Below are 12,140 nucleotides of genomic sequence, written 5' to 3' on the forward strand. Positions count from 1 at the left end.
ACATAACCTACATACCCACAAGCTGTTCTGGAGGGTTTCATGAAAAATCCTCTGCTCTCATCCAGAAACAATCTCCAGCATATTCAGTTGTCAGACAAGACTGGATCTTCAAACGGGACCGGCGTCTATGAAGGCTTCTATGATGAAACTAAAAAAAAAAAACATTTTTTTGGCAGCAAACCCACCAGATGGGTTTGGTGCACACATGGATAAAAAGTACCCCACGACCACGGTTAAATATACTGCTGGATCTTTAATGTTGTGGGCCTATTTTTCTGCTGGAGGTCCTGGACATCTTGTTCAGATACATGGTATTTTGGATTCTAACAAATACCAAAAGATAAAAAATCTAAACCTGACCTTCTGCTAGAAATCCAATAATGGGCTGTGGTTGGATCTTCCATCAGAACAATGATCCAAAACAAACATCAAAACCAACACAAAAATGTGTCACTGAGCACAAAATGAAGCTTCTGCCATGGTTGTCCCAGTTCCCTGACCTGAACCCTAAAGAAAATGAGTGGAGTGAACTGAAGAGAAGAAGCACCATCATAAGCTGGAATCTGAAGGATCTGGAGAGATTCTGCATGAAGGAATGGTCTCTGATCTCTTGTCAGGTGTTCTCCAAACTCATCAGGCATTATAGGTGAAGACTCAGAGCTGTTATCTTGGGAAAAGGAGGTTGCAAAAAGTTTTTAGTAAAAGGGTGCCAATAATTGTGGCCAATGTGTTTTGGAGATAAACATTTATTTCATGTAATCTTTTCCTTCAATGAAAGGTTACAATTTTGTGAATTTTTTGAAAGAAAGATCAAAAGGATAAACAATGCAGATTTATTTTCACAGCCCACTTTGCTCATAATTACTAAGGGTGCCAATAATTGCGGAGGGCACTGTATATAGTGTGTGTATGTGGGTAAAAAAAACAATATCTTCTTTAATGTTCAGCAGAAGAAAGTCATATTTGGAACAACATGAGGGTGAGTAAATGATGACAGAATTTAAGTGTAAATGTAGGTGAATGTTAAAGTGTAAGACATGTTTTACTTAATTTAGTGATCTAATTTTTTTTTGTGTAATCACCTTAAAATGTGTTTGTTATAGATTAATAATATAAGATAATATAAGTTCCTCTAACTCAAAAAATGCAATTTTTTGACAACAAAGCAGCTTTACAGTGAAAGAGGGAACATCATTTTGGCTGTAAAGCAACTCTAGAAGAAAATAGTGTCATAGTGTCCAGCAGATCAAAAACATTGTCGAATATCAAGTGTCCCCAACTAAGCAAGCCAGAGGCAACAGCAGCAAGGAACCCAAACTCCAACAGGTGACAAAATAGAGAGAAAAAAGAACCTTGGGAGAAACCAGGCTTAGTCGGGGGGCCAGTTCTCTTCTGGCCAACAAACGAACAGTCCATGATTATGATTCAGGCAGCATTACAGTTCAGAAGTCAGTTTGGGATTGGAACAGTCAAAATATTGAATCCAGTGCCATCTGGTAGAAAAGTGGATTCATCACACTGGTATGGAGATGGGTTTGTTGAGGATCTGTGCCACTGGATGTCGTGCTGATGTGGCCTTCGCAGGGGATGGTCTAGTTGACATGATCTCTGCTAACATTTCTGGATGTGTTGTGTCGCCTGACTAAGATAAACCTTGGGATAAACAGAGAGATGTAGGAAACTCAGAAGCAAAGACCAGGAGACCTGGATGTATCTTCAGTCATCAGTGATATACTGTAGTTTATATACATTTAAGAGGGAAGTGCTTAGAGATAGAGACAAAGCAGCGGGGAGATGACCTTAAACAAAGCATGCAAATGAAGTATTCAGGTACAGGAACCTGCCCCAGACTCTAGTGTCACCAGTCCTAATCCAATCTGCATAACTTTTCAAAGAATAGGACAGCGGCTCCATGAGCCTTTAATGACAATAGGTGAGAGTCTCAGTAATCTGGCCCATTCGACTTACAATAAAAAAAACAGGAACTGGCAGAAAACTCTTGCTGGAAATTGCTTAACAGAATCATTCATCTGATGTCATCATCTTGAACTTATAATTCTAAATACATTGTCCTTTACCTTAGTATTGCATGTGATGTTATGTCAGAACATAGGATCAGCAGATCTTAAACAGATTCTTAAATTTGTAATCCCACAGAGACTAATATTATTGTAGATGGCATTCTCCTTTTGATGTAACGAGTACATCGTGTGTTGAAGGAAGTGTTCCCAGTTCCGGCTGACCTAATTTATGCAGCCTAACAATCCTTTAATGGATTTGAATATTTAAATTAATAATGTGTTATGTGTATGCCAGGTTAAAGAGATGTGTTTTTAGTCTAGATTTAAACTGACAGAGTGTGTCTGCATCCCGAACAATGCTAGGAAGATTGTTCCAGAGTTTAGGTGCCAAATAGGAGAAGGATCTACCACCTGCAGTTGATTTTGATATTCTAGGTATTATCAGCTGGCCTGAATTCTGAGATCGCAATAAACGTGAAGGACTATAATGCTTTAAGAGCTCGCTTAGGTACTGGGGAGCTAAACCATTTAGTGCTTTGTAATTAGCATGATTTCTAAATGTATAAAATGTTTAATAGGGAGCCAATGCAGAACTGGGCTAATATGGTCATACTTCCTGGTTCTGGTAAAAACTCTAGCTGCTGCACTTCGGACCAGCTGTATTTTTTTAACAGGCGAGCAGAACAAACACCCAGTAGAGCGTTACAGTAATCTAGCCTTGAGGTCATGAGCGCATGAACTAACTGTTCTGCATTCTTCATTGAGAGCATATGTCGTAATATATATTTTTAAGATGAAATGCTGTTTTACAAATGCTTTAAATGTGGCTTTCAAATGAAAGATTGGTATCAAAGAGCACATCCAGGTTCCTAACTGACGACGAAGACTTAACAGAGCAGTAGTTAACAGAGCAGACAAAGTAGCCTACAGTTGGCCTACAACCACAGGCTGTAGCCATGACAAATGTGCTGTTGTTATGCACGGATGTTGTGCATCTCGTCCTGATCAAACGCTCAACTTTCAAAGATCAACATAGGTGCTCCTGACACTGTATTCTGCTGTATTTGATTATGAGTCAGTATTTGCATAATCTACTTTTTATTTAATTTTGTCATCACATTTGATGGGTTTAAAAGTAGCAAAGTGAAAAAAAGTATAACAAAGTGAAAAATAATCAAATTGTTGTTCTTTCTTCCTAAATCAGACATTAGAATGAATAGAAATACACTTTAGGAATTATTAAACAGGCACCGTTCACAGTTTATACAGAAGAAAATGATTATGATTCATATTACGCTATTATAATAAATATTTAATTAACATAACATTTGTTCTACCAGTTTATCTAACATCATTCTGCAAAATTTGCTTTTTATGTGTACAAAAGTCTACATATCAAACAATTACACGTCATCCTCATGACTTTAAGATACACACTTGACATTAGTTAAAGTATAAAAGCTGGGCTCTTTCTGGAACTTCACAACATCTTCTACTGAGATTCTGAAGGCAACAACCAAACCAAGGTGAGATTTTGGAACAAAAACCTACTGAATAACATTTCTAAAATATCTTTGTTGACTTGATTGAGAATCCACAGTGTGCAGCATGAGTGCAGACGTTTAACTTTTACTGCTTATTAATTTTTAGGTTCATTTCAGGTTCATCATGGCAATGCTGACAAGTCTAATGCTTCTTTTCATCATCTTCTCCATGGGGAATGCAGAAGGTAACCAAAATATTTAATTGTAAAAACTCTGTATATTTCCAAAATGCTTTTAAAATGGAATAGCAAGTGTTCCATTTACTAATATTTACATGATTAATGAGGGATTTACAGTGTCAAAGTACAGATAATATAGACACATAATCACACAAACATAATATAAGCTAGATAAAATAATAATGAAAAAATAAAAATATTCTTCACTGTGAATATTACAAAAAAAGTCCTAACATTTATGTACTGGATGCAGTTAATTTAGTCATGAAATGCCCCGCTGGATGGTCAAATTTTGGACTCCGGTGCTTCAAGTTCTTCCCTCAGTCGGTTAACTGGATCACAGCAGAGGTAATGTGTTAGTTACCACAAGGTGATTTGGTCACACTTTACATTAAATAAATAAATAAATATATAAGGTACAGTGTACTTATTGTGTTGATGTTGTATTGCAAACCACTTTCGCTGCCATTGAGGTGGGGTACAGGTAAGGTTAGGGACAGTTTTGGTGCTGTGGTTAGGTTTAAGGGTGGGTTAAGGTGTAAGGGAAGTTCAACAGTGTAATCATTGATCTAATTACAAAAATTATTACAGCTGTAATTGCATGCAGGTATTTTTTAAAATGTAAGCGCAATGTAAAAGCATGTATGTAAACTATAAGTGCAATGAATAAAATGATTAGTTTAAATGTTAGTACAGTAGTAGTTAAAGATACTTAATATAAAGTGGGAATGGATTTTTTTTTTTTTAATTAATTTTTAAAGTAAACTGTTCTTTTCTGCAAATAAATAATACAGAAAACTGATACTGCAGCAAATAACAGATCAGAGCATAATTTGTTTGAAAACGACTAAAATGTCACTTATACTTTATGGTAAAAAGATTAGATTTTGTTTTGACAAAAAAAAAAAAAATCTGTCTCCTCAGAGAAACTGCCAAAGTCTTGGTGCGCATCTCGCATCTGCGCATAATAAACTGGAAAATGAATTTCTGCTGGGTCTGTTGCCTTCTCCTTCCACACTAACTTGGATTGGTGCTCATGATGGAGAACAAGTAAGTTAAATTGTGTCCTAAAAAGACCTATTTGTTTGTCTAGACTGAAATTTCTGCTTTAAACAGTGAATGCAATGTTTCTAATGAAGATGGTTTAAAACTTAATTAGCTTCTTTCTGAGTACATTAGTGCACTCTTATAATCATGTCTTTGCTCTTTAGGATGGACAGTGGTTGTGGACTGATGGAACTCTGAATGACTATACCAACTGGTGCCCTATAGAACCAAACAATTATCGTGGTCCAGAGAACTGTGTGGAGATCAACTGGGACGGTGAGAATGCAGTCTGGTTTTTGAATACTTTCAAATTACAATTTACAATATATAATTTCATATCACTCAGTGACATGTTGTGGCTCATTTTTATTTCACAGTGCCTTAGGTTAAACATTATTTTATTTTGATTCTAACACCACTTTAATGATCACAATAACCTATTTCATTTTTCCACCCTACAGGTAAGCGCTGCTGGAACGATGCAGCCTGTTCAGTCCAACTGAAATATATTTGTGTTATAGACCTGTGAGATCATATGCAGTCAAGCTGCTCCACAGTTACTTTGATTGTACACTTTCTGATCTTATCTTTACCAAAAAATGTTGTTCTGAAATTAAACATCATTTAAATCTTGTATGTCTTCTTCTGTACCTCTTCTACAATTTAATCATCTTTAATGCATTCTCTGAAACACTCCTCTAATCAATAAAAGCATTGATAAAACAAATCATGTGCATTGTGGACAATCAAATTCATGAATAAAATAGAAGTATATTGTGTAGAAAGTTTTAATCATCAACAACAAGAGAGAGTGAGAGTGTGTATGTGTGTGTGTTTTACAAATATTAGAGTATACAAGAAAATACATAAATGTAACAAAGAGTTGCACATAAGGGGGCTTATTGTAGATCTTCATAAAGTATTGACACATTTTCAAATTTTCAAAGTTTTAACTGCTTTTTGCTTAATAGAAAATCAGATTGAATCAATATAATGCTCCACTTCCTTCTTGAATTATGTAAAACAGTTTTTTGTTTTGTTTTGTTTTTTTTAACAGAAAACGTACATTTGTGAACATGGAATTTTGTATGGAAGTAAAATAATGTAATATGTTTTTGAAACAGAAAACATCTTGAATTGCACTTCTAGAAAAAAATATTGTATTTTTAGGGCTTGCATTTTTATGGGTTGAAATTCAACATGGTCGTATATTTAAGCTGTGAATATTTCAATTCAAAACATTTCACACACATTTTTATTGTTAAAAAATGCAATAATCCATATTCACCTTTCAGATTTCACTTCCAACATATTCATTCGGTTTAAAAATACAACCTATAATATTCAGCAGGCAAATTTGGTCCATTTTATTTCACATCCACAAATTCAGTGGTTCAAATTTCAACATTTCACATCCGGGAACTGCAGGAAAAAAAGGAAGTAAATTAATGCCAAATGTTCTTGAAATAAAAAAGCTTGTTGAATTTGAAAAAAAAAAAAAAAAAAAAAGATTGGCAAATTTAATTTGAATCTGATTTTCTTTCTAAGAACTATAATTGACAACATATACAAACAAAAATCTACTTTTCTTCAACGCAAAGTTTTATTTTCATAAAATAAAAAAATACAAGTAAAATGCAATAGAATAAAGAGAAGTATGAAACTACGTTTTTCAGGTTAACTGGGTTTTTATTCAGGTAAGAAATACTACAGAAATTAAAGTATAATGTAAAATAACACATTCAGTGTACATTGGTTACCTTGATTTCTGTAGTTTTTATTGTAAATATTAATACAGACCAATTCTTACCATTAAAGTTACGAAACGTATTCAGTCAAGAGTAGAAAGTTATTTTCTTTGTCTTTTGTTCTTTGATTAACATGACAGACAGCAGCAGGAATATTGGACTGCCGTCCCTTTAAGAGTTTATGAACGGTGTTCAACGGACCCAATACTGTTACACACAAAAGGAGTTCACTTTCTTAGCTATTTAAAGATTCAAATGGAATTCAACAATAGAAAGAGTGAAGCCAGAGTGTCTGTGGAATGGTTGTTTGGGCACATAGCAAACTACTTTAAGTTCATGGACTTCAAAAAGAATCTAAAAATTGGTTTGAGTAGTGTTGGAAAACTGTATGTTGTATCTGCTTTGTTAAGAAATGCACTTACTTGTCTGTATGGTAATCAGACATCACAGTTTTTTAACTTGGAGCCTCCACACATTTGTGACTATTTTTCATGAGCTAACACATGCACAGCTACACTGTGTTACATATAAATAAATAAATAAATAAATAAATGAACAAATTAATAAATATATCGTAAACAAACACAATATAAACAATTTTAAAAGAATGAGACATTTTATAAAAACATTTTCATATTAACAAAAATATAGACTTCTTATATACAGTATAGTTAGTTTAGGACACAATATATATAGCACACAAAATTGTATTAGAAATGTGATATTTTATGTTACCATTTTATATTTTAAAATGTTTTATTAATGAAATTACAAAGAAATGTTTTTTTCAAATTGCAAAAGACTGAAAGAATAAAAGAATCACTATTTCTTTGACATACAGTACATTCAATGAGACTAAGTAATGCTTGCCCTTGCTGTTGCTGAAGTAGCATAGTCTGCATTGCATTAGTTGCATCATTTCACTCATCTGCCTTTGTGCCTGTTGTACTGCTTTTGCTTGCTCTTCAATTTGTATTTTTCTTTATTCCAATTCCTTTTTCCTTAAAAACCTTTCAGTCTGGCTTCTCTCCTTCTTGGAGTTTGAGACTCACTGTATGTCATTTCTATGTACTGAACTCAACTATGCTGTGGTAAATTCAATTTTCAATTCTAGGGCACCTTTAATAAAGGTTCTTATTTATAAATATGTACAATAATTTGAGAATGCATGAAGATAAGACAGAAACGCATATGTGTTTTCAACCCACAGACAACTAAGAATCTGTATTAAGTCATAAACTGCATATTTATACCTGAAATTAATTCTGATAAACTTGATTGTAATATTATCATGGCTTAAAGAAATATGTTCAATGACTGAAATGGCCCACCCCGTCAACATTTTGCTAATAGTTCAATCAGCAACAACTAAGCGACAGACCGAAATTCATGTTTATAAATCACTGCAATGAAAATGAAGCTCTTCACCCGACCCTGACTGTGATGTGGGCAAATCAGGTGACAAAGTGGGAAATATCCCTTTAAGAAAATTACACCAAGACCATTGTTTGTGTTTCAAATATCAATGTCTGGTGAGAATTCCTTAATGTTTGTGATCTTTCTCTTGAACACTTCAACACAGAATTTGAGTGGCAGTTTTGCTAATAAATCATTGATTTCTATTGGCCACACATCACAGGGTAGCATGTATTCCTTCATGCCTTCTTTCAGGACACAAGGAGGAACTGTTCCAGATCTGCATGATGTTGAATGGAGGTATAATAGTAAAAGTATATAATAACTTATAGAAATGTAATAGCTTTTAATGGATAGAAAAAAAAAATCCCACTACAATCTAACCTGAATTTCCAGTCAGATGCACTCCCGGAGGTGTTCAATCTGAGATGCATGTCTTCAGGTTAAGGGCCGTCTCCACCATTTTGAATCTTTCGGATTTCTGTGCGTATACAACAGGTAAAAGAATATGCTTTTTGATTTAATATATCTGCAATGTTTTTACAGTACAATTCACACAGGTGAGTTTGATCAGGCTTTACTTGGTCACATCTCTTTAAAGCCCCCTTGTAGTCAATAATTTTGTCCCTTAAAACTTATTTGATCACTAAAATGACACATTTAAACATAGCTAGATTTTTAACCCTTATAGGGTCTTTGGGTTCTTTTTAGACCCTAAACTACATTTGCTCAAATTTAAAAAAAAAAAAAAAAATGTTCTCTTTGTCCAAATGACATGAAACTTTGTACAGTTGTTAACACTATCTAGATCTACAAAGAAGAAAAAAAATCTTGTTTTTATGTTAGTGTAGAAAAAAAGTCACACTCTTTGGGGTCTCCACAGACCCCAGGCAACAAAATGTAATTTTACTCTGTTTATTAATGTTTTTACTTCATATTTGTGCAGTTTTTCAATAAATTTATATAAATATTATACAAAAACAGCTTTTTATGTAAAATTCACTATATAAAAGACCCACATTTCTAACTTTCATTCATGGGGATAACATGGATAATTTGACATGGTTTAGTGCAAGATTTTTGCCCATATTTTGGAAAATGCAGTTTTAAAAGTAAAAAATGATCACTTTTACCAGCAGATGCTGCAGAGCTCCACTATTTGCTGTTTGACTGACTGTAAGACATCTTTTCACAAGTATTTTCCAGATGGATTCATATCTAAATATTATGAAATCACAATTATGACAGCACATCCCTAAACACTCACACAGGATAAGGTCAATTCATGTGTGAAAATGATTCTTCATGCTCTCTGAAGCACTCTCACAATTTAACCCTGATTAACATTGACATTGTCAGTCTGGAATATGGCCGTGATCTGTCTTCCTACATGGTTGATTAAGAAATGAAAAGCTACACACTCCATCTGTCGAGGTTAAAAGAACCGATGTCAAACGTAAAACATCCTGGAAAAATAATAATCACTGTAATAATGATCCATTCATAGGTTCTTAAGTATTTACCTGTTAAAATCCAAACATTGACTTTTCTTTTGGTCAGTATCACTGATACCAACACTGGCTATTCATTAGATTTTTCTTAGTTTATGTGAATGAAATGAGTATTGCCATTCAACGATGTTCATTTTTAACTCTTTATAGACCTTTTTCACAAGAATCGGAAATCACGTGACGACGGGTAAAGTTAGTTCCGCTGTGCGCTTACGGCTATTAGATTGATATGCTTTTTCTCAAATATCGCTTCTTACCTTTTCTGTTTTCCAACCTGCTGTTGTATAATCTACAAATAAATTATTTTCTACTGGTTTGTAGCTTATACGCTTGTACGGCCACTCAGACCATTGCTCGTATTTACCGGCAGGTGGATTTATATCACCAGCTGTCATACATTAAAGGCTACACAGCTACTCATTCAGCAATTTCCCCGATCGTATCACGTACGACAAACATTATTTATATAATTTATTCATTAAAAACATATTGTCGTTTAATATGTTTTAAAAATATATAGCATGTAATCTCATATGGCATCACATCCCACAGGATTAAACTAAGACATAATTAATTTCCAACACCACACTTTACAACTATCAGTCTTTGCATTAATGTTGCAACAGCACAACACTGTGCATAATACACACTTTATGATGATGACGACAGGAAAATACGAGTGAGAGACTGAAGTGTTTATATCCAGAAATATCAGGGTGCGAGCAGTCCTGTTTCATGAATCAGAGGATCAGGCTTGTGTGATAAGGGAGCTGCCAGCTGATCATTTCCCCAGCACGTCGCTAAAAACAATCTATATAGCCTACATCCCAATATGCATATCCAACCTAAACAGTACTGAATATTACTAATGTCACATAGACTATTTAGGATGTATAGTATGCACGTTGAGAAGCAGGCACTGTCTTTACAGCACATGGAGCGTGATAATGCACAGCCGCGCCAAACAGACACGAATAATTTAACCAGTTTAACCGCCATCACTTTGAATTATTTATTAAATGTAGATCTTAATGAGAGCTCTGTAGTCTCACCAATAATTCACCAAGAACGTTCAAACATTTTCATGGCATTTAATTCGTAAAACGACTTTGATTCCCGAGCTGGTTCTGAACAAGGCTATCTATCAAAAACTTTTACACAGCGAGGGCCATTCCGGAAGCCAAAAACCCAGAAGTGTGAAAAAGGTCTATAGGCTTTATCTTAGTAGACTGAGGAGCATTAGCCAGTTCTTGCTTTAAGGTGTAATTTCACTTTTCAATCAATCCCTGCTATCATTTTCAAGTGCGTTCCACTTTGTGAAGTTTATATGGACAGATTTTGACTGAGGGAGCAAGTCTACTTCTTTTTTAAAAGATTATTTTGTTAATTTCAATATTGCCTCAACATCAGCGATGTCGAATCAATCACAGTGTAATGTTGATTCAACAGTATTACCGTTGATTATTTGTTCTGCATTGTTTCAACATTAAACGTGATACTGAACCAGCATCACTTCATAATGTTGATTCAATGATTCTTTTTTTTTTTTTTTTTTGGAAATCTCAACATTGTTTCAACAGTAACCGAGGGTGCAAAATCAATGTTGAATCAATAATATTTCCATTGATTTGAGGTCGAAATCTCAACATTAGCTGAGGGTACAAGAATGATACTGAGGCAACATCACTTTCTAATGTTAATTTGTAAGACTTGGTTTTCCTGCTAAGACAAAAGCTGAAATCAAACCATAAAGCTCATCAGGAGAGAACATCTCAAAAAAACAGCATAAGACACCGCCTTGCCCAAACTCTCCTCACTCATCTATACAAACACTTTCCCCCAGACTTCAGTCACTGAAAGCTCTCTAAGAAAGACTTTACACTGCGTATGATGTATTATGTGAATCTATTGTTTTTCACTTCTCATGTTTGGTATCATTTTAAAGGGTTAGTTCACCCAAAAATGAGATTTCTGTCATCCTCATGTCGTTGCACGCCCGTAAGACCTTCATTCATCTTCAGAACATCATGCTCCGTCTGTCAGACTAACAGTAGCATGTGGTGACGGACACACCCGTGCGTCATCTAAAACGGGTTTACGACCTGTGGGGCACGAGCACCTGATCTTTAGTCTTCCACGAGAGGGGCAATTTGACTATTCTGCCAGCTAATTGTTGGCTATGTTACAGCAGGTTTGATGCAACTGAATTTGAGCAAAAACAGGAGTGAAATGTGATAAACGTAGGGGTGCGTGTGTACAAAAGATTGAAAACCTTTTTATTATCTTTTTAGTGTGTGTGTGTGTGTGTGTGGTTATAAAAATAAATCAACAGTGAACAACAGTCTTTAAAATGACTTAAAACAATGAGGCCGTAATAAATGTTTTAATGAAAGTAATTATTTTATGTTTTTTTTAACAATGTAAAAATACATAATATAATACACTATGTAATCAATCAACATGCGTACATTATGTCAAAAGCCTGCAGAGGGCGCCAGCGGCTAGATGATGGTGGTTGTTACACTTCTTGCTATTGTTTTTACAGCAGATCAAATCCTTTTTTTAATATTGGCCAAACAACATTTAATTCAAATGTCCACTTATTCTTTAATATTTGGACACTTCTTTATGATATTAATGCTACATCACTGTAATTTCTTCAACAAGATCATGT

At 34.5% G+C, this 12,140-nt stretch overlaps 2 protein-coding genes across 2 annotated transcripts in view; one reads left to right on the forward strand and one right to left on the reverse strand.

Moving 5' to 3' along the window:
• LOC137006158 (zinc finger protein 585A-like) overlaps positions 1-12,140 on the reverse strand; it is a 567,148-nt gene that overhangs the window by 202,535 nt on the left and 352,473 nt on the right. The window lies entirely within an intron of this gene.
• On the forward strand, positions 3,530-5,477 carry LOC137007501 (ladderlectin-like). Its single transcript, XM_067369034.1, has 6 exons — positions 3,530-3,547; positions 3,672-3,750; positions 3,998-4,092; positions 4,669-4,794; positions 4,956-5,067; positions 5,253-5,477. Exons 2-6 carry the CDS (start codon positions 3,690-3,692, stop codon positions 5,318-5,320), a joined length of 462 nt encoding a protein of 153 aa, XP_067225135.1. The 5' UTR covers positions 3,530-3,547; positions 3,672-3,689; the 3' UTR covers positions 5,321-5,477.

The sequence above is a fragment of the Chanodichthys erythropterus genome, chromosome 3, assembly GCF_024489055.1.
Source record: "Chanodichthys erythropterus isolate Z2021 chromosome 3, ASM2448905v1, whole genome shotgun sequence".
NCBI classification, from domain to species: Eukaryota; Metazoa; Chordata; class Actinopteri; order Cypriniformes; family Xenocyprididae; genus Chanodichthys; species Chanodichthys erythropterus.

What these genes read in the sequence shown, in the direction of transcription:
- LOC137007501 (XM_067369034.1), top strand. Translation starts at nt 3,690, where the DNA reads ATGGCAATGCTGACAAGTCTAATGCTTCTTTTCATCATCTTCTCCATG. An exon ending in CTCCATGGGGAATGCAGAAG is followed by an intron (nt 3,751 to 3,997) that starts GTAACCAAAATA and finishes TACTGGATGCAG; the next exon opens with TTAATTTAGTCATGAAATGC. An exon ending in GTGCTCATGATGGAGAACAA is followed by an intron (nt 4,795 to 4,955) that starts GTAAGTTAAATT and finishes TTTGCTCTTTAG; the next exon opens with GATGGACAGTGGTTGTGGAC.